The sequence below is a fragment of the Lutra lutra genome, chromosome 8 (assembly GCF_902655055.1).
Source record: "Lutra lutra chromosome 8, mLutLut1.2, whole genome shotgun sequence".
Taxonomy (NCBI): Eukaryota; Metazoa; Chordata; class Mammalia; order Carnivora; family Mustelidae; genus Lutra; species Lutra lutra.
In genome coordinates, this window is record NC_062285.1 from 117,048,906 (window position 1) to 117,071,115 (window position 22,210).

The following is a 22,210-nucleotide window of genomic DNA, read 5'->3' on the forward strand; positions in this document are numbered from 1 at the left end:
TCACCATATTCCACAAGCCTAAGATCCCATTTTTGCCCATACCCACAATTCTCAATAAGGGATCCTTCCTTCTAAATTCATGAGCCAAATAAAATCATTTTAAATCAATCTTCCTAATTCCCAACACCTAACAATATCTATATTTTAAAATGTGGGCTACCACACTGATCTATGGTTTAAAGTAAATAAAATGAAGACTGTAGTGAAGGACAGTAGGTTATAAATGCCATGAGTTTTTGTGTCAAAAATAGATGTGGATTTGAGATTCAACCAATGCTGACTCTATGACCTTAAGGAAATCACTTTACTTTGCTAAATGCCGATTTCCTCATCTATAAAATGGGGCTAATGTTAGCACCTATTCCTCTAGAGTTATTATGCAGTACTTAAGAGGCTTAGTGGAATGCCTATAAGTGCTCAATAAATATTCTGTCACTAGATACATGGTTAGAGAGGAAAGAAAATGAAGCCAGGAAAGGCTGAAAGAGCAGAAAAAAAGACAGGAATTAAAAACCTGAAATATTCAGCAAGGCCAAAGAAGTAGTAAGACTATGAGAAAGTTTTTGAGAGGGTAAGTAGTTGTAAGGAATGGGAACATTCAGTTTTAACATCTCAAGTCAAACTATTCTGCCCAATAATAAAGTGGAAGGTATTACCATGAACTTGAGAAGCTAGAAAAGAATAAAGTTCACTAGAATTGCAAACATCAAGAACTGGGAAGTTAGGATGTTCCTTGAGTCACTAATGCCACTTGGGGTAATAGCAAAGGAGACAATGACTATAAAGAAATTCCCAAAGTGGGAGGCAAGGCAGGAAAGCAGTTAAGAGGCTTGGGCTTGGGCTTGAATCCTCGATTCACACCACTCTTAGTAGCTTATAGGACCTTCAATTTCCTCATCTGTGAAATGTAACAGTAACACCTACTTCATATGGGGGCAGGGAGGGGAATCCTGATAATTAAATGAGATAATAGATGCTAAGTATTTATCATACCATCTGATACAAATAAAACAATCGATGTTAGTTATCATTAATATCATTATTCCTTTTGTTAACAACCCTTAAAAGAGGTTAGCAAGGGGATGAAAGTAAGAAACATGAATTCTTTTTATTTTTTCTTTTTACTGATGAAAGAGTTACGTTCAGGCAACCATAGTCCAAAATGCTGGAACTATAGAATAATTACTTAAAAAACTGCATCATTGCAATTTTTTTGCCATGACAGATTTATGTTGCCTCTCACTTCACTGGTTTCTTCACTATAAGCTTCCACATGCAATCACTTAATGATTCATTCAAAAAGTATGTTCTGAGTGTGATTACTATGTTCTAGCCATTATGCTACACTGCTGAGAACACAATGGTAAATAAGGCAAAACCCTACCCTCAGGAAGCTTACAGACTTCTTGAAAAAGTTGCGAAAGAAAATAATTACATTTTATACCCCACTAATCAGAAATCCTATTAGAACTACCTTCAAACCTTTAGAACCCTAGGACCTCACTACTACCACTCTGACTCAAGCCACGCCAACACTGCACATGGATGACTGCAACAGCCTTCCAACAGCCTCTCTGCTTTTACCCTTACCTCACCAACACTTTATTCTCCACAGAGCAGCAAGAACATATCCTATAAAAATGTAAATAAATTTTGTCACTTTCCTTGTCAAAATTCTCCAAGGGCTTCCCATCTCACCAGGAGTAAAAAACCCAAGTCTGTACAAAGACCTAGAAGGCAGGCCTAGAAGGCCCTGCATGAGGTGGGCTTAATTACCTCCCAGATCCAATCTCTCCTCACTCACTGCGCTGGAGTCACACTAGCCCCTCGCTCCTTTTCTGACACGCTCGGAAGGCTCACATCTTGGAGACTTGTTCCAGACAAATAGAACATGGTTGTTCCAGAAACCCACATGACTCATTTCCTCACTTCCTTCAGTTCTTCCTGAGCTATTCCCTTCTCAGAGAAGTCTTCCCTGACAATACTATTTGAAATTGCAAGCACCCAAAACACTTTCTATAACTCCTTCCCTATTTTATTTTTCTCAATAACACCAATCATTTCCCTCTGTCCACTTCTAGTATGTTTTGGAGTTTTTTGCCTGTTTGCACCTACTAGAATGTAAGTTCTACAATGACAAAAATTCTTGACTATTTTACTGACTGCCATATCTCCAGCATCCAGAATAGTGTCTGACAACACATACTGGATAAATAAATGAGTTTTGGAATAATAATCATTACCAAAAGGATAGAAAATACAATCCCCCAGAAGCTCATGGAAGAAGCATCTATTCCACATGTGAGTCAAGTAAAGTTTACTGAAAAAGTAATTTTTCCTAAAGGACAATCAGATATTAACCAGGCCAAAAAAAAAAAAAAAAAAAAAGTAAAAGAGCAGGTAAGGCATGGGGATCAACATGCAGACGTCCAGACATAAGAAAAAACTTGGCACACCTTAAAAGCAGGAGTTCTGTATGCCTGGATCAAAGACCGTAAAGAAATACAACCACACATACAAGGTCAATTGATATCTCACAAAACGGAAAATTTAATGCAGTGGGGAAAGGGAACATTTTCAAGTAATCATACTGAAACAACCATATACAGAACTGGTTTCTATATCCATATGAAAAAAACAAACCTCAACCACCATCTCATATCACATACAATATTTTAAAATAAATAATGGACTTAGACACACACACCAAAATATCAGAGGTAAGCATAGCAGAAAGTCTTTGCAATCTTGGGGTAGACAAAAAAAAAAAAGAAAATTGTAGAAGGACCCAAAATGCAATAACCATAAGAGAAAAGGCTGACAAACTGGACTTTAAAAAAGTTAAAAACTTCTTCTCTTTGGAAGACACCATTAACAAAATGAAAAGCAAGCCACAGACTGAGAAAAAATATACACACTACATACATCTGATTGAGGTGTAAAGTCGAAAATTATGGCCCAATATTACACACTGCTTTGTTGACCGGTGATGGGAAAGCTTCAAATGGCCTAACTGCAAGTACCCTTCCCACTCTGTTCCTACAGACAGAATCTTCTACTCAAACAACCGTCTTCTTGGAGCACCTCACTGGCTTGGTCAGTAGAGCGCACAACTCTTGATCTTGAGATTGTGAGTTCAAGCCCCACTTCAGATGTAGAGATTTCTTAAAAAATAAAATCTTAAAAAAACAAAAACAAAAGACCCTCCTCTTCACAGAGCCTGCTTATCCTTAAGTAGCAGGTTTCAGTTCCCTGCCAGCCCAGAGAATAATTCAAACAAGCCAGTCATAATCTCCTGCAGGAACCAAGGGGCACCTCACCCTCTTGTTATCATAAACCATGCCTCTCACAGCCCATAGTTGTTCGTTTTGTTCCCAAGTTCAATACTCATATGGCCCTTCAAGGCATACAGTGTCCTCCTGGGCCATGAGTATATGTGACTAACAAACTGCTGTTGATTTCAACCTGCCCAGTGTCAGGTTAATTTTATGTTCAGCAATCCCTATAAGCCTAAGACAGGAAACCTTCCTTAACCAATAAGATAAATAGGAGGCAATCAATATTCTGAGAAAGGACTTGTACACAGAATAGATTAAAAAAAAATTCTTACAGTTCAATAATAAAAAGATAAAGAATCCAACTTTTAAAATGGTCAGATTTCCTGATGCAGACAAAATGGAATAGATATGCTTTTCCCAATTTCTCCTGCTAAGTATACCTAACATCCCTAGACATTATATATAAAACAAACATAAGAAAATTCTGAAAGGTGATGAGAAGGGAGACCATCTAAGCATCTCAGGATCCAAGGACTGACACAGTGATAAATACTCTGGGTTTTCTTTTGCCTCATATTTTCCAGACTGGGTGCTGGAGAAGCTGGCAACCTAGAAACTTCAATGGACACTTAAAAAAAGCCTTCCTTCTCGACCCAAAGGACCAGGAAAATTCAGTGGGTACTAAGAATGTAAGGCAGACTAGAAAGGGATAAAGGGTGAACAAAGATGTTTGTTTCTGGCAACACATTATACTAAATAGTCTGAACAACCATCCTAATGATAACAACTGAAGAATATAAAACCTTGGGGGTGCCTCGGTGGTTCAGGGTTAAGTGTCAGACTTGATTTTGGCTCAGATCATGATCTCAGGGTCCTAAGATCCAGCCTCCCCCATCAGGCTAAGTGCTCAGAGGGGAGTCTGCATGAAATTCTCTCTCCCCAGAATTCTCCCTCTCCATCTCCCTCTGCCCCTCCCCACACTGTGCTCCCTCTCTCTCTTTCAAATAAATAAACAAATCTTTTTTAAAATGTTTTTTCATTATTTAATTTTCTTAGAAAACAACAGAGAGTGCGAGGTGGAGGTGGGGAGGGGGAAGGAGCCGGATAAACAGACTCTATACTGAGCACAAGGCCTGACATGAAGCTCAATCCCAGGAACCTGAGATCACGACTTGAGACCAAGAGTCAGATGCTTAACTGACAGAGCCACCCAGGTGTCCCAACAAATAAATCTTTAAAAAAAAAAGAATATAAAAAATCATTTTTACATTACATATTATTTGTTTGATACTAAACATGTAACCTCAAAACTCTTATGTTGAAATCCTAACCCCCAGTGTGATAGTATTAGGAGGTGAGCCTTGGGATGTGATTAGGTCATGAGGGTGGAGCCTTCATGAATGGGATTAGTGCCTTTATAAAAGAAGCCTCAGACAGTTCTCTTGCCCCTTCAGCCATTTGAGGATGGCCTTCTATAAAACCAGAACCAGGCCTTCAGCAGACACAGAATCTGCCTTGATCTTGTACCTCCCAGGCTCCAGAGCTCTGAGAAATAAATGTTGGTTAAGTCACTCAGTCTATAGTACTTTTGTTAGAACAACACATACTAAGACAATATTATATATATTATTACATAAAATAAAATATAACATAAATATGATATAAATAAAGCAAGGTGTTGCTTTATTTCTATTTCTTTAAAGTCCTGGAGACCCAGGTGCCAGGGTGGCTCAGTCAGTTAAGTGTCTGACTCTTGATCTCGGCTCAGGTCTTGATCTGAGGGTAATGAGTTCAAGCCCTAAAAAATTAATTAATTAAAAAAATAAAGTCCTGGAGACTGTATTTCAAATTCCACATAAACAGCCTCTAAGGGAACAAAGTTCAAACCTATAATTTGTTCAAAGTGGGATGCCAACCTTAAGGTAAAAGGGAAACAAACCTTAGAGAGAGACTGACAGAGAGACACACAGACATATCATCCAAGACCTTAACAAGTATATACCCCAGCACTGGGCATATGAACATCTAGAGCAGTATTTGTCTGCCAATAGGAATAACTCATGACATAGGTTAAAAACTAAAGTGGCAGGAGAAAGAGAGATTAAGATAAGAATGTGGGACAGAGTGGAATCCAGAAAAAAGAGAAAGGATTGAAATCTGATAAGAAAAGAAAACTCTTCCATTTATTAAAGTAAGAGAATAAAGGTGCAAATAGCTTTGATAACAAAATGAGGACATTCACCTAATAGCTCCTATTTTCTCAATGATATAGAAGGTGCCTGAGGGAAGGTGGGATTGGGTAAGACTTAGGAGAGATATGAGGATAAAGAAGAGAGTAAAACTATATCAGAGAGTAGGAAAATGACACTAATAAGAAACTATAGCAGGATTACCAGGCACTGCTCACTACCCACTGGAGATTTCTTTCTTTCTTTCTATCTATCTATCTATCTATCTATTTATTTATCTATTTATTTATTTATTTATTTATTGTGGTCTGACCAAGGTCAACAATTAAACTTGCTCTTAAAATTTAACTGATATTTTTCTCCTCACTCTCATGGTCTTGTTACATCTCATCATGGTTAATATCCATATACATGAAATCAGATGGCCAGAAAGAGACAAAACAGGGAAATGAATGGACAGAGAGATAAATCCAGAAATACACAAGACAGAAGACAGACTCACCAACCAAGAGGTGCAGAAGTGGGGATCACAGAAAAGGGGACTGGGTAGGCAATACACTTGGGCCCAAAAAGGGGCAACTGACAGAAACTGTCAGAGCAGAATGTGAGTACATCGATGTCTTAGAAACAATATTATTGGTGGTTTTTATGCTCTTCTCTTTCCTTTCCCCTTTTTCTATAATGAGCAAATATTATTCATTAAAAATAGCAATAATAAAGCAACTACCACAGATTTCTTCAAAAATTTGAGTTCCTTCTTAGATTTATTTACTTTCCCCATTAACTTTTAATAAAATATGAAAGATAAAAGTTCTTACAGAGTTGTAAATGAAGATAGCAAATAATGTACAGACTTTACGGATAACCTAATTTTTCATTAGCTCAATAGTTCATGACAGTGCAAACACTAATTAATTGGTAATTTTTATAAATAGATTTAAGATCTTCCATTAAGCTGAGATAACATTAGCACTGAAGACAAATTAACAATATTAATTTTGTCTTAATACACACTTTCTCAGTCTTAAAACTAAACACCAGGATTTTTCTACAAGTGTGATTCAAAAGTCACATTCCAGTTTATAAGAGTGAGAGCCTTTCCTGCAAAAGTTTAAATTACTGACCATTACTCCAAATACCTGCTCATTTTCCCTTAAATAGTACCAAATTGTATTGTGAAATTATTATTTCCATACCTCTGAAGAGCTTTCATTATTGACATCCACTGTGTTTATAGGAGCTGCTGATGAATCTAAATCAGAACCTTGAGAGCCAACTCTCCCAGGAGTCTGAAACAATGAGAGAAGAAAAATTAGATATTAATAATATACTCATAAACTATTTAACAACCTCAACAGTAATCAGGGCTAGCCTTATACATAAAAGCAGATGTCCTCTCAATAAAAATAACAAACAGTACTAGCAGCTATCCTTTACTGAAGACTGTGCCTAGTACTGTATCAAGATCTCTGCCTGCATTGTCTCATTTTTAGTCTTTTTAAATTAATAAGAAGCTTATTTTTATATATAGTGCCTATAGTCTTCAACTCACTTTCACAAAAAAAAATCTTATTTAATCATAATGACACCTCCAAGAGAGGCAGAACACATGCTATCTCTATAGATGAGAAAACAGATTCGAAGTGGCTAAAAGATTTCTCAAGATTGTACTGTTAACAAAAATCAGAAAGAACTAAAATGCTGACTTTCTAATTCCCCTTGCATTGCTCTCTCTACCATACCAACTAAACTACAATAATTTGAGGGTAGCTAAAAAGATCAACACAGCCCATTCATGCCAATCATTAGCAATCTATCTCCAATACTTGATATTTCATCACCAAAAATATATACAGTTTGGAGGTTCAAAGGTCTTTTTCTTTTTCTCTTGCAACACTTATCCTCTAACATTATCATTCATTAATACCTAGGTGTTACCTTAAAGGAACTGAAAATCTAGTAAAACACTGGGCAAGAAGAAAGATTCTTAGAACACAACAACTAGGGGGACCTGGGTGGCTCAGTGGGTTAAGCCTCTGCCTTCGGCTCAGGTCATGATTTCAGGGTCCTGGGATCGAGTCCCGCATCGGGCTCTCCGCTCAGCGGAGAACCTGCTTCCTCCTCTATCTCTCTCTCTGCCTGCCTCTCTGTCTGCTTGTGATCTCTCTCTCTCTGTGAAATAAATAAATAAAATCTTTAAAAAAAAAAAAAAGAACACAACAACTAACTTAATAAAATCCTTAGCAAAAAACAGTTATGGTACATACCATCATTATTCCCACTTCACACACAAGAGAACTGAGCTATGAAAACGTAAGTAATTTGCCCAAAATCACATGGCTAATCAATGGGAGAAAGGTTTTTAATTTGAGTAGTCTGGCTCATAATCACTAAACCATACTGCTTTTCTGCTGTACATCTCTGCTGAGATGCACCACCTCAAGCACCCAAGACTGAGTGCAATTCATTGTACTTGTCTCAACACGCAAACACCCTATTCATCACTATTAAATACTCAACATAAATGCCAAATAAGAAGGAAATGCTACTACTTTGAAATTCATCAATAAAAATGATTACGAAAGCTGCACTGAGGGGCACCTCAGCTCAGGTCATGATCTCAGGGTCTCGGGATCCAGCCCTTTGGCAGGCTCCCGCTCAGCAAGAAGTCTGTTTCTCCCTCTTCCTCTGCCGCTCCCCCTACTTGTGCTCTTTCTCTTTCCCTCTGTCAAATAAATAAAATCTTTAAAAAAAAAAAAAAAAGCTGCATAGAAAAATGAGAAAATATACACACTATAATTATGTATAAAAACTATGTAAGAGATTCAAAGGATATATATCCCAAAATACAAATGATTTCTGTAGCAAGACACAGTTATGGATATTTTGGATTTTAGGTTTTCAGGTTTTGGTTTTGCTCATTTTTTTTAAGAATTCTAGATCCATAGTTAAATTACCTTTACACTGAAATTTTTCTTGTTATTAAAAATAAGAAAAGAAAAAAAAAGCAGACCTCTCTAGATTGGATGATCCACATTCCTGTCATATTTTCCCAAAATGGAACCTTCTAAAACTTTGTAAACTTACCCAGAGTATGACTTAATTGTGTTCATTTAAAATCCATAAAATTCTTATTTTTAACTCTTCTATCAGCTATCCTCCTCTAAAAAACAAAGTAAGATTCTTTCCTAAAATGGTATGCTCGAGACACGAATTTATAAATAAATAAATGCCAGCTATCTAGATTTGATGATACTTATGCATCTGGCAAAAAGGTAGCTCAGTGGTGAAAAGACCCTTTAAATTATATACTTAATATAAAGAATTATATAAAACTATAAATTCATTTTTGACCCATCAACATTTCAATAGCTTCACACCATAATGGTTTGTAAAACTAGTGACCCCATCCTCAAAAGGACTGGAAACTAAAGCTGTGTCTCCCAAGAATTTCTATTTTCCCCTTTTCTGTATCATTTACTTTTCCAAAGTACAGGTGACTTTTCATCTGAGATTTACCTTCCCTGTGAAGTAAGCAATTCAAAGATATATCTACACAATCCTATTACTGCCACTAAAAATATTTTTTCTTAAATTTGCCTAAAGTAGTCCTAATAAACAGACCTAAGTAAGCCCAAGAGGCATGGGAAGTAAAAGGAAAAACGAGAGAAACTATTGACACTTTTTCATACCCATATTTTAAATACATTCCCCCTAATTGTTGCCAAACTGTCTAATAACTTCTTGTTCAGCTCTTAGGTTGCCAAAATCCTATTATTTTAATGAGAAGTCCAATTACAGTAATGATGATCCTGAAGAAACAATATGAAGTATTCTAATTTTTCTACTTATAAGTTTTACTTTGTGAAAAACAACAGAATAATTTCAGTAGGGATGCCTGAGTGGCTCAGTTACTTAAGCATCTATCTTCAGCTCAGATCATGATCCCAGCCAGGGTCCTGGGATGGAGCCTGCCCCTCGGTGGTGTTAGGCTGAGCCTGCTTCTTCCTCTCCCTCTGCCACTCCTCCTGCTTGTGCTCTCTTCCACACACACACACACACACACTCCCTCTCTCTCTCTCTCTCTGTGTCAAATAAATAAAATCTTTTTTTTAAAAAAAGGAAGAATTTATGCTAAAAATTTAAAGTAACAGGGAGATAAAGATCTTCCAAATTATGCTTTTATAGAAAAGTATTACCTAAATTTAGGTATCTTTTACAGTAACCAAAAAGTATATAACACATCTATTCATCTCCCATGAAGCATCCAGCATTCTGGAAGGCTCTGCATGTCAAAAGGAATGGGGACAGCATAAGAGAAACAAGGACCATGCCCTGGGGTAGACTACATTCTGGCTGGAGAAACGAAACTAATGTAAACAAAAAGAGGTAGGAAAAAACTTGAAAAAAATTAAATGTTAAATGGAAGAGCTGTGAATGCAAGTAGAGTTCTGAGAAAAAAACAGATCAATGCTAGTTCTGATATCTGAAAAAAAAAATTAATTCCTTGAAGGAAAAGTCAAATTTACTTAGTGACAGTCATTCCAACTAGACAAAATTTAAAAATACACAAAAGCAGAGAATACAGAAAAAAGAACACTGATTTTTTTAAAAGATTTATTTATTTTAGGGAAAGAGAGACAGGAGGGACAGGGACAGGGAGAGAGAATCTCCTGCAGACTCCCTGCTGAGCAAGAAACCCGCCAAAGGGGCTCAATCTCACAGCCCTGAGATCATGACCTGAGTTGAAATCAAGTGTTGGACACTCAACTGACTAAGCCACCCTGGCACCTGAATAAGAACACTGTATTTAATGAAAATTAAATAAATGTGTTGGACAGAAAGTTATACACACACACACACACACATATATATATACAAGTATTAAATAGGTTAGACTGATAATACAGAATGGGTAGGGGATATAAAACACTGAAATACACCATGGTAAACAGAGAATGGCCACAACTCCGGTCCAGATAGCACTTGCAGTTAACACAGACACCAAGCTGCCTCAGTTCCAAAGATCAATAACAGATAAAGAATTTATTTTTTCAAAGATTTTTATTTATTTATTTGACAGACAGATCACAAGTAGGCAGAGAGGCAGGCAGAGAGAGAGGAGGAAGCAGGCTCCCCACTGAGCAGAGAGCCCAACTCGGGGCTCCATCCCAGGCCCCTGGGATCATGACCTGAGCCGAAGGCAGAGGCTTTAACACACTGAGCCACCCAGGTGCCCCCAGATAAAGAATTTTTAAGTATTAAAGAGGTAGAACCATGTTCAAAAACAAGGTAAGTATCTCAGTAGACCAAAAAATAAAACAGAAATACACAGAGTATAGAGTATAGAGTTCTGGGACCTAAAGTAGGTAGAGGCAACCAAATTCTTACAGGATAAAAGGGACCAAAATGCCCCACATCTGCTAGGCATCAAGAAGCTTGGCCCACTATGGGAACTCAGAAAGTGGAACATAGTTACGGCCCTTGCCATGAACAGAAAAAATTTTAAAGGGTGTAAATTCCATCAAGCCCTATATCTGGGCTTGATGTCTGATCAAAACTTTTTTTTAAAGATTTTATTATTTATTTGACAGACAGAGATCATAAGTAGGCAGGAGACAGGCAGAGAGAGAGGAAGGGACACAGGCTCCCCACTGAGCAGAGAGCACAACAGGGGGCTCGATCCCAGGACCTTGGGATCATGACCTGAGCCGAAGGCAGAGGCTTTAACCCACTGAACCACCCAGGTGCCCCTGATCAAAACTTTTATAGGCAGGGATAAATAGGCATTCTAAGCAAAGCATTATTTATGAAAGTGAAAAATTATATATAATCTGTATGTTCAAAACAAAGAAATGGTTAACTAAATTATGACATACCAGGGGCACCTGGGTAGCTCAGTGGGTTAAAGACTCTGCCTTCGGCTCAGGTCATGATCCCGGGGTCCTGGATCAAGCCCCACATCAGGCTCTCTACTCAGCAGGGAGCCTGCTTCCTCCTCTCTCTTTGCCTGCCTCTCTGCCTACCTGTGATCTCTGTCTGTTGAATAAAAAATAAATAAATAAATAAATAAAAATTATGACATACCCACTCAACAAATCTGACAATTAAAAGTATGAGGTTTATTAGAAAAATGATAATGCATGTGATACAATGTTAAATTTGTAAGAGAAAGTACAAAGTTTAGATATATTATAACTTGATTATATAAAAATATAAACACAAAGAAACTGAAAGGTCATATAAGACTGATGAGTTTTATGTTAGGGCTATTTTTGTTGTTGTTACTATTTTTTCCTTATGTAATTAAAAGGATGATGGGGTGCCTGGGTGGCCCAGTTGGTTAAGTATATGACTCTTGATCTCAGTTCAGGTTATGATCTCAGGGTTGTGAGGTCAAGCCCCATGATGGGCTCCTTGCTCAGTGCCGTCTGCTTGAGATTTTCTCTCTCCCTCTCCCTCTGCCCCTCCCCTTATTCTCTCTCTAAAATAAATAAATCTTTTTAAAAATTAATTAAGTAATTAATTAAAAGGATGAGATTTGTATTGATGGGTTTTGTTAAGCACCAACCCACCTCCCCAAAAAAATATTTCATTAGTTTTTATCATACTATTTAATTTCTCAATTTTTAAAAAAATTAAATTTAAAAAAATATTTGGGGTTGCAAAAAGATCCAGGTAATTACAGTCTAACACCCTTCATTAATGTTTAGTTGCTTTGCCCAAAGTGATCAACATTTGAACATACAGGGGAAAAGTTTATAAATTTCAACCAAGTAAGAGTTGACGCCTGCAATATATAGGCTACTCTACATTATTGGTAGTATAAAAATTGATTCCTACTACCAATAGTTATAAGATCAATATAAAGCAGCATTAATCTCGGCAAAAACTGCTACTGAAGAATTAAATATAGGTCTTTGATGAAAGAACAGAACTTCTCTGGAGAAAGAAAAAGTTATCATTGTTTACTGTATACAATACCGTGGAAGAAAGTGTCACTTTCCTAGAAGTTTTAACAATATGAAGTTTCTTTGAAATACATATATGGGACACCTGGGTGGTTCAGTTCTTTAAGCAACTGTCTTCTGCTCAGGTCATGATCCTAGTGTCACAGGATCGAGTCCCACAACGGGCTCCCTGCTCCGCGGGGAGTCTGCTTCTCCATCTGACCTCTCTCCTCTTATGTGCTCACTCTCTCATTCTCTCTCTCTCTCTCTCAAATAAATAAAATCTTTTAAATATATATCTGACTTCAGACCAGTTGTTTATTGAATACAATTTAAATAATCTATGTGAAAATCCTTATTGCACTGCTGTAATACAAAGCAAGCAGCAGCTGTATCTTCCACTGTCACTAAAAATCTTTATCTAATAGCAAAGAAAAATAGAACCAAAACCAGCATCTAGTAGCACATAAGAAACAACTATTTTTTATTTTTTTATTATTTTTTTAAGATTTTATTTATTTATTTGACAGAGAGAGGGAGAGCACACAAGCAGAGGAGCAGCAGAGGAAGAGAGAGAAGCAGTCTTTCCACTGAGCAGAGAGGCCAATATGGGACTCATCCCAGGGCCCTGGGATCATGACCTAAGCCAAAAGCAGGCGCTTAACGAATGAGCCACCCAGGCGCCCCAAAACAACTAATTTTTTAGATGAACAACAAAAGTTTCCCTAATACTAGTGATATGCCAGGTCAAAGTTTCCAAACTCCCAATATACTCTCCCTACCCCACCAACTCTACATTTGATTTTACTCTAAGTCAAGCAGGAAGAGAGCAAAAACTTCATTGGTAAAATAAATCAGGTTCCCAACCTAATTGCTACTAAAGATAATGAACCTACCTCTAAATCCTACCTACCTGCAAAGCACTAAAACGGACTAAAATTTTAAGTAGAACAGTCTCTGCAGGTAGAAGAGATGTAATAAATGAATAAGCAAATGCACAACCCTTACCACTCCAGCTAAAACCAGGTAAAAAAGAAGGCAAACCAGCAAAAGCTGAGTTAATAATAGATTAATTTGCAGAAGAACCTGAGTTGACTAAAAATAAATGATTTTGCAAAAATATTTGAAGAAAACATTGCTATATGATACTATGCATACTTTTTATACTTAGCAAAATTAGTTCTGAAACTGGAAAGAATACTAGTATTAGAAATTAAATAACAGACAACCTCTAAATCTTGGGGATTTATCAGACATCTAGAAATACTTATAAAATGTAACTTTCAGGGCGCCTGGGTGGCTCAGTGGGTTAAGCCGCTGCCTTCGGCTCAGGTCATGATCTCAGGGTCCCGGGATCGAGTCCCGCATCGGGCTCTCTGCTCAGCAGGGAGCCTGCTTCCCTCTCTCTCTGCCTGCCTCTCCATCTACTTGTGATCTCTCTATCAAATAAATAAATAAAATCTTTAAAAAAAAATAAATAAATAAAATAAATAAATAAATAAATAAAATGTAACTTTCAGCATTGATTGTGTTACTCTATTTCACCCTTGGTCTACCACAAAAACCAATTAGGAAGATTTTCATAAATTCAAAGTTTGACAAGCCAGCTGCAAACACGCAGATCACCTTGACAAGAGTGCTTTAAATACATAACCTGATCCTTGTGCTACAATTGGATAACCCAATTCTATCTTAGGCCCCTCACTACTACTCCCATATTATTAAGAGCTAAGAACTTAGCACATACAGATGAAGTGAAAAGTTACATTTGCAAATGACAAGTACTATTCCTTGGCGGGGGGGGGGGGGAATTTCATGAAAAGCATTTCAAGGCTTCCCAAGGAAGTTTTCAGGCTCAACCTCTTAGTTTACCACATACTCTCTAGATGATATAATCTACTTCCTTAATTTTAATTACCCCCAATGCTAACAAAAAATAAAGCTCTAGGGGTACCTGGGTGGCTTAGTCAGTTGAGCATCTGACTCTTGATTTCAGTGCAGGTCATGATTTCAGGATCATGAGATAGAGCCCCACATTGGGCTCCATGTTGGCCATGGAGTCAGTTTAAGATTTTCTCTCTCCCTCTCCCCCAGACCTCCTCCCACCCCTATTCATGCTCTCTCTCTCTCTTTCTCAAAAAAAAAAAAAAAAAAAAAAAAAAAAAAAAAAAAAACTGTAAATCTAATCCATATCTCTGCTGAACTTCAAATTCATATTTTCCTATTCCATAAATATCTCTACCTGAATGCCCTGAAAGCACACCAAAGCCAGCATATTCAAAACCAAATTACCTTTTTTCATAAATCTTTCACCCATCTGCATTCTCTACTGCAAATAGCAGAAACAGCACACAGCCACCTTGCCTAAATCCAAAGCATTATTACCCTTAACTTCCCTCTTCCTTAACCTTCATATCCAATCATCTACATAAATTCTGAATCTATCCTTTCTCCAACTCCTTTGCCATTATTTTAGTTCAAGATGCCATCATCTCTCACCTAGACTATAAAAGAGAGACCTAATTTAGCACTCTATACTTCTATACCCACATTTCCAATTGCTTTCCCTAAACACCTCAAATGAATCATATCCAAAATTAAACCCTTCATTTATCTCAACCCTTTACCATCCCAGAGGAAAAGTTTTCTTTTCCTCCTACGTTCTCCAGCATAGTTAATAATAATACTTTTATTAAAAGCTCAGTTAGGGGCGCCTGAGTGGCTCAGTGGGTTAAGCCTCTGCCTTCAGCTCAGGTCATGATCTCAGTGTCCTGGGATCAAGCCCCGCATCAGGCTCTCTGCTCTGCAGGGAGTCTGCTTCCCCCTGCCTGCCTCTCTATCTACTTGTGGTCTCTCTCTCTCTCTCTCTGTCAAATAATAATAATAATAATAATAATAATAAAATAAAACCTCAGTTAAAATCTATGTGAATCGTAATAGAAATTTGCACACCAAAGTTCATACCAGCATTATTCCCAATAGCTAAAAGATGGGAACACCCCAATGTTCATTGATGGGTAAATGGATAAACAAAATGTGGTATACACATACAATGGAGTATTACCAACATTTAAAAGGAAGGAAATTCTAGGGTGCCTGGGTGGCTCAGTGGGTTAAAGCCTCTGCCTTCGGCTCAGGTCATGATCCCAGGATCCTGGGATCGAGTCCCGCATTGGGCTCTCTCCTCAGCAGGGAGCCTGCTTCCTCCTCTCTCTCTGCCTGTCTCTCTCTGCCTACTTGTGATCTCTGTCAAATAAATAAATAAAAATCTTAAAAAAAAAAAAGGAAGGAAATTCTAATACATGCTACATACAATATGGATAAACCTAGGAAGACGGGTTTTATGCTAAGTGAAATAAGCCAGAGACACAAATGGACTAGTATGTACAGCTTCATTTATATGAGGTACCTAGAAAAACCAAATTCATACAGACAGAAAGTAGAAGAATAGTTACCAGAGGGTAGGAGGTACAGGAAATAAGAAGTTACTGTTGAATGGTACAGTTTCAGTGTGGGATGATAAAACCTAGAGACAGATAGTTCTGATGGATGCAGAAAAATATGAATGTACTTAATGCCACTGATTTGTACATTTTAAAATGGAAAATTTTAGGGGTGCCTAGGTGGCTCAGTCAGGTAAGCATCTGCCTTTGGTGAAGGTCATGACCCAGAGTCCTGGGATCGAGCCCTGCCCTGGGTTCCCTGTTCAGTGAAGAGCCTGCTTCTCCCTCTTCCTCTGCCTACTTGTGCTCTCTCTCTGTCAAATAAAGAAATAAAATCTTTAAAAATAAAATAAAGTAAAGTAAAATGGAAAATTTTATACTCTGGTTTCTCTTCAGATGGCATAAATCTTTTTTTTTTTTTTTTTGCCTTTTAAAATGGCAAATTTTATGTCACCACAATTTTCAAAATTTAAAAACTTCTTAAAAACCTAGCTGAAGGGGGGCACCTGGGTGGCTCAGTGGGTTAAGCCTCTGCCTTTGGCGCTAGGTGATGATCTCAGGGTTCTGGGATCGAGCCCCGCATTGGGCTCTCTGCTTGGCAGGGAGCCTGCTTCCTCCTCTCTCTCTCTCTCTGCCTGCCTCTCTGCCTACTGTGATCTCTGTCAAATAAATAAAGCCCTTAAAAAAAATATATATCATGAGGCAAAGTAAAATTAGATTCTGTCATCCCTAAATCATTAGGAAAAATGGACCAAGAAGTTTGGGCGCCTGGGTGGCTCAGTGGGTTAAGCCACTGCCTTCGGCTCAGGTCATGATCTCAGGGTCCTGGGATCGAGTCCCACATCGGGCTCTCTGCTCAGCAAGAAGCCTGCTTCCCTCTCTCTCTCTCTCTCTCTGCCTTCCTCTCCATCTACTTGTGATCTCTCTCTGTCAAATAAATAAATAAAATCTTAAAAAAAATAAAAAATAAAAAATAAAAAAAAAAACCTAGCTGAACCTCAAGTTGCTGTTAAACCAACCACCTGGAAAATAGTTATTTCAAGTGATTTAAGAACTACACAGGGGTTCCTGGGTGGTTCAGTTGATTAAGCATCTGCCTTTGGCTTTAGTCATGATCCCAGGGTCCTGGATAGAGTCCTCCATGGGGCTCCCTACTCAGTGGGGAGTCTGTTTCTCCCTCTTCGCTCTGCCCCTCTCCCTGTTCGTACTTTCTCTCTCTCTGAAATACTTTTTTTTTTAAAGAACTACACAGACTTAGTGAGATACATAGTTTAAGGACAAAAATAACTCCCTTTAAAAAAACACCAAAATTCATTCAGTAATCTTATAAATGGTAATATTAGTACTGTTTTGTTAAAGCTATTTATATATTTTTTAGGAAAAAATATCTATGTAAATGTTAGGAACCAAGATATTCAGTATAAGACTTAAGAGATATAAACTGGGAGCCTGGGTGGCTCAGTCAGTTAAGCGTCTGCCTTCGGCTCAGGTCATGATCCCGGGGTCCTGGGATTGAGTCCCGCATCGGGCTCCCTGCTCAGCAGGGAGCCTGCTTCTCCTTCTGCCTGCCGCTCCCTTGCTTGTGCTCGCTCACTCTCACTCTCTGACAAATAAATTATTAAAAAAAAAAAAGACTAAAGAAATACAAATATAAACTCATAGTAAAAACTATTTTATACTCTTAAATTTGAACTCATGTTTTGTTTTGCCATATATATAGGGATATAAATATTCCTAGTTCTTATCACTTAAAAACTTATCAATGACAACCCAGAAGCAATGAGCACCCTTAGTGCCCAAACAATTATATCTAAATAGCATTCCCCACTGAAAGGAACCAGGGCTCTTAAGAGAAATGACTGATTTCAGCCAGGAAGAGAAATATTACAAGATGAACCTGGGACATACTATTGTGTCAAAAGCAAAGAAGCTAGCAAACACTAATCGGGTCCTGTCAAAATGACAAGTCACTTTGAAAGCACTTCCATTAGTTAAAGCTGGGGCAATGTGCACATCAAAAAAGTCCCATTGACTTCAATTGATTGATCTACCAAATATATATAAATCTGTGAGTTCATTTAAAATCCACAAGTTCTCTTACTTCAAGGACAGAAAAAGTCAAAAGACGAGCAAGGCTCATTCATCACTGCTAGTGTATGTACCAATTCTTATTCTGAAAATTAGTAATTAAAGAAAGAAAGACTCCACCCCAAATTACTAGAACACATACAGCAATTCAGTAATGTGTCAGGATACAAAATCAATGTACAGAAATCGGTTGCTTCCTTATACACTAACAATGAAAATATAGAAATTAGAGAATTGATTCCATTTACTATAGCACCACGAACCATAAGATACCTGGGAATAAACCTAACCAAAGAGGTAAAGGATATGCACTCAAGGAATTACAGAACACTCATGAAAGAAATTGAAGACGACACAAGAAGATGGAAAAGCATTCCATACTCATGGATCGGAAGAATAAACATTGTTAAAATGTCTATACTGCCTAGAGCAATCTATACTTTCAATGCCATCCTGATCAAAATTCCACTGGCAATTTTCAAAGCTCTAGAACAAACAATCCTAAAATTTGTATGGAGCCAGAAGAGACCCTGAATTGCTAAGGAAATGTTGAAAAAGAAAAACGAAACTGGGGACATCACATTGCCTGATTTCAAACTTTACTACAAAGCTGTGATCACCAAGACAGCATGGTACTGGCACAAAAACAGACACATAGATCAGTGGAAAAGAGTAGAGAGCCCAGATATGGTCCCACAACTCTACGGTCAAATAATCTTTGACAAACTAGGAAAAAACATACAGTGGAAAAAGATAGTCTCTTCAATAAATGATGCTGGGAAAATTGGACAGCTATGTATAGAAGAATGAAACTCAACCATTCTCTTACACCATACACAAAGATAAACTCGAAATGGATAAAAGACCTCAGTGTGAGGCAGGAATCTATCAAAACCCTAGAGAACATAGGTAGTAACCTTTTTGACATCGGCCACAGCAACTTCCTTCAAGACAGGTCTCCAGGGATGCCTGGGTGGCTTGGTTGGTTGAGCAGATGCCTTCAGCTTGGGTCATGATCCCGGTATCCTGGGATCGAGTCCCACATCGGGCTCCTTGCTTGGCAGGGAGCCTGCTTCTCCCTCTGCCTCTGCCTGCCACTCTGTCTGCCTGTGCTCACTCTCGCTCCTCTCTCTCTGACAAATAAATAAAATCTTAAAAAAAAAAAAGACAGGTCTTCAAAGGCAAAGGAGACAAAAGCGAAAATGAACTTTAGGGACTTCATCAAGATCAAAAGCTTCTGCACAGCAAAGGAAACAGTCAATAAAACAAAGAGGCAACCCACAGAATGGGAGAAGATATTTGCAAATGACAATACAGACAAAGGGTTAATATCCAAGATCTATAAAGAACTCCTCAAACTCAACACACACAAAACAGATAATCATGTCAAAAAATGGGCAGAAGACATGAACAGACACTTCTCCAAAGAAGACATACAAATGGCTAACAGACACATGAAAAATGTTCATCATCACTAGCCATCAGGGAGATTCAAGTCAAAACCGCATTGAGATATCAGTTTACACCAGTTAGAATGGCCAAAATTAACAAGACAGTGAACAACAAGTGTTGGAGAGGATATAGAGAAAGAGGAACCCTCTTACAGTGTTGATGGGAATGCAAGTTGGTGCAGTCACTCTGGAAAACAGTGTGGAGATTCCTCCATGACCCTGCAATTGCACCTACAGGCATTTACCCCAAAGATACAGATGTAGTGAAAAGAAGGGCCATCTGTACCCCAATGTTCATAGTAGCAATGGCCACAGTCGCCAAACAGAGGGAATAGCCAATATGCCCTTCAATGGACGAATAGATAAGGAAGATGTGGTCCATATATACAATGGAGTATTATACCTCCATCAGAAAGGATGAATACCCAACTTTTGTATCAACATGGACAGGACTGGAAGAGATTATGCTGAGTGAAATAAGTCAAGCAGAGAGAGTCAATTACCACATGTTTTCACTTACTTGTGGAGCATAAGGAATAACACAGTGGACATTGGGAGAAGAAGAGCAGAAGTGAGTTGGGGGAAATCAGAGGGGGAGACAAACCATGAGAGACTGTGGACTCTGAGAAACAAACTGAGAGTTTTGGAGGGGAGGGAGTTGGGGGGTTGTATGAGCCTGGTGGTAGGTATTAAGGAGAGCACATATTGCATAGAGCACTGGGTATGGTGCATAAAAAATGAATCTGGGAACACTGAAAAAAAATAAAATTAAATTTAAAAAAAAAAGAATTGGGGCTCCTGGGTGGCTCAATTGGTTAAGCCACTGCCTTCATGACTCAGGTCATGATCCCAGAGTCCTAGGATCGAGTCCCATATCAGGCTTCCCCTGCTCTGCAAAGAACCTGCTTCTCCCTCTCCTTCTGCCTGCCACTCCCCCTGCTTGTGCGCTCTTTCTCTCTCTCTCTCTGTCAAATAAATAAATAAAATCTTTAAAAGAAAAAAAAAAGAATTAAGCATTTACTCTGTCCTTCCAGTACACACTGAAATTCATGGCAACCAAACAGCCCACTTGATGTTTAAAGTTCTTTACAGAAAAATGTCAACTAATGTATGCAGAAGGAATGAAAGATTTAGAAAATTATCATTTTGCAACTGTTGATAAAATCAGTCTTCTCAACTTCAATGACATAAAACCTCTCCTGAATCTCCCTCTTCAAATAAGAAATATTCTGACCTTTAAATTCTATCAGGTCTCTTACTTATATCCTTTTAACACTTAATCATAATATAAGAAAGAAGAAAGTTATGTCTGTGTGAAATTGTTTCAATAATGACCCTCAATGAATCACACCTATATTTTAAGGCTCTTGTAATTCTCTTGTGTAATCCTCTCCCACATGGACTCTGGACTGGCCATGTGACTTGCCTTGGCTAATGGTAGGGTAGCAAACGAGATACAAGCACAGACTTGAAAAGTTCTTGCACAATGGGATTTGCTCTCTTATTGATGGAAACTCTTCTGCTACAATATAAGCCCAGGCTAGCCTTAGACTTATGTGGCCCAACGAATATATTCAGCCATCTGAGTAAGTACCTTAGACTAGCCACTGAATCAAACTGACAAATAACCCCAGCTATAAGAATAACTTCAAGAGAGTCCACCAGAAGAACCACTCAGCCAGGCCTAACCCAAACTGCTGACCCACAAAATCTAGAGCAAACAAAATGGTGGTTGTTTTAAGTTAAGCCAAAGTTTGAGGATGGTTTACTTTGCAATAGATACAACTACATACAGTAGATATAATGTGGTCTCTTCTCCACAAAATAGAAAAGGAACCTTTTTGAGGCTAATAACCCTAAACAGAATGAGGTATTCACATTTCCTAATAAGGTCACAAGAAAAGTATCCACCTGAATTTAATGGGACATACAATAGTTTTAATACATTTTTTAAAAAGGATTAATGTAACTACTCCATTACTTCATTCTGTTTTCCATCTTTTCTTTTTTTAACTGTTCAAGTTAAACAAGAAACAGTAAAACTAAATGACAACTGCCAATCTAGTTTTCAGGGTATTTGAGTAAAATCAAGATGTTTTTATTCTTCGACAATAGTTATTGCTGGAAAGAATGCTGGAAAACCACCCCTTTCATACATGGTTAGTGGCAGTATAACTAAACATAAAAAAGGTACGTACTCTCTGACTTAATGCTTAGGAAATTAATCAGTGGACAAAAATACCACCTATATATGTACAAGCGTGTTACTGCGGTATTATTTATAACAGCAAAACTGAAAACAAAACTAAAATGTCCTTCAACAGGGGACTACTTAAATTTTGATAATCCATAGACTATAATATAGCTATCAAAAATAAACAAATAATAAAAGAAGTTAATTCTGGGGCACCTGGGTGGCTCAGTCAGTTAAGTGTCCTACTTTTGATTTCGGCATGATCTCAGGGTCATGAGATCATGCCCCATCTGGGGCTCCATACTAGGCATGAAGCCTGCTTAAGATTCTCTTTCTCCCTCTCCTTCTGAGCCTCTACCCCCCGCCCCACCCGCTCACACTCTCTCTCAAAAAGAAAAGGTAGTTCTGGAAGTGGTGGTACTAAAAGATGTCCAAAGTATATTAAGTACAAAAAAAATCACACTCATGAAGAATATCATATTTGTATAATATTAATGGGTATATGTATCAGAAAATTGTGAAAAAATAGAAAGAAACTATTAGCAAGGATTACTGGGGCAGGGACCTTCTACTTTTCATTTTATACCTTCTGTATTCCCAATTCTAACTCCTGGTTG

General features: G+C 37.9%; 1 protein-coding gene across 3 annotated transcripts in view; it reads right to left on the minus strand.

Moving 5' to 3' along the window:
* EEA1 (early endosome antigen 1) overlaps positions 1-22,210 on the minus strand; it is a 123,974-nt gene that overhangs the window by 84,724 nt on the left and 17,040 nt on the right. For 2 of the 3 annotated variants that reach the window (XM_047740757.1, XM_047740755.1), the window contains exon 2: positions 6,664-6,756. In XM_047740757.1, the coding sequence (XP_047596713.1) occupies positions 6,664-6,756 (93 nt within the window). The remainder of the gene's footprint in view (positions 1-6,663; positions 6,757-22,210) is intronic. The other variant, XM_047740758.1, reaches the window with a different exon arrangement.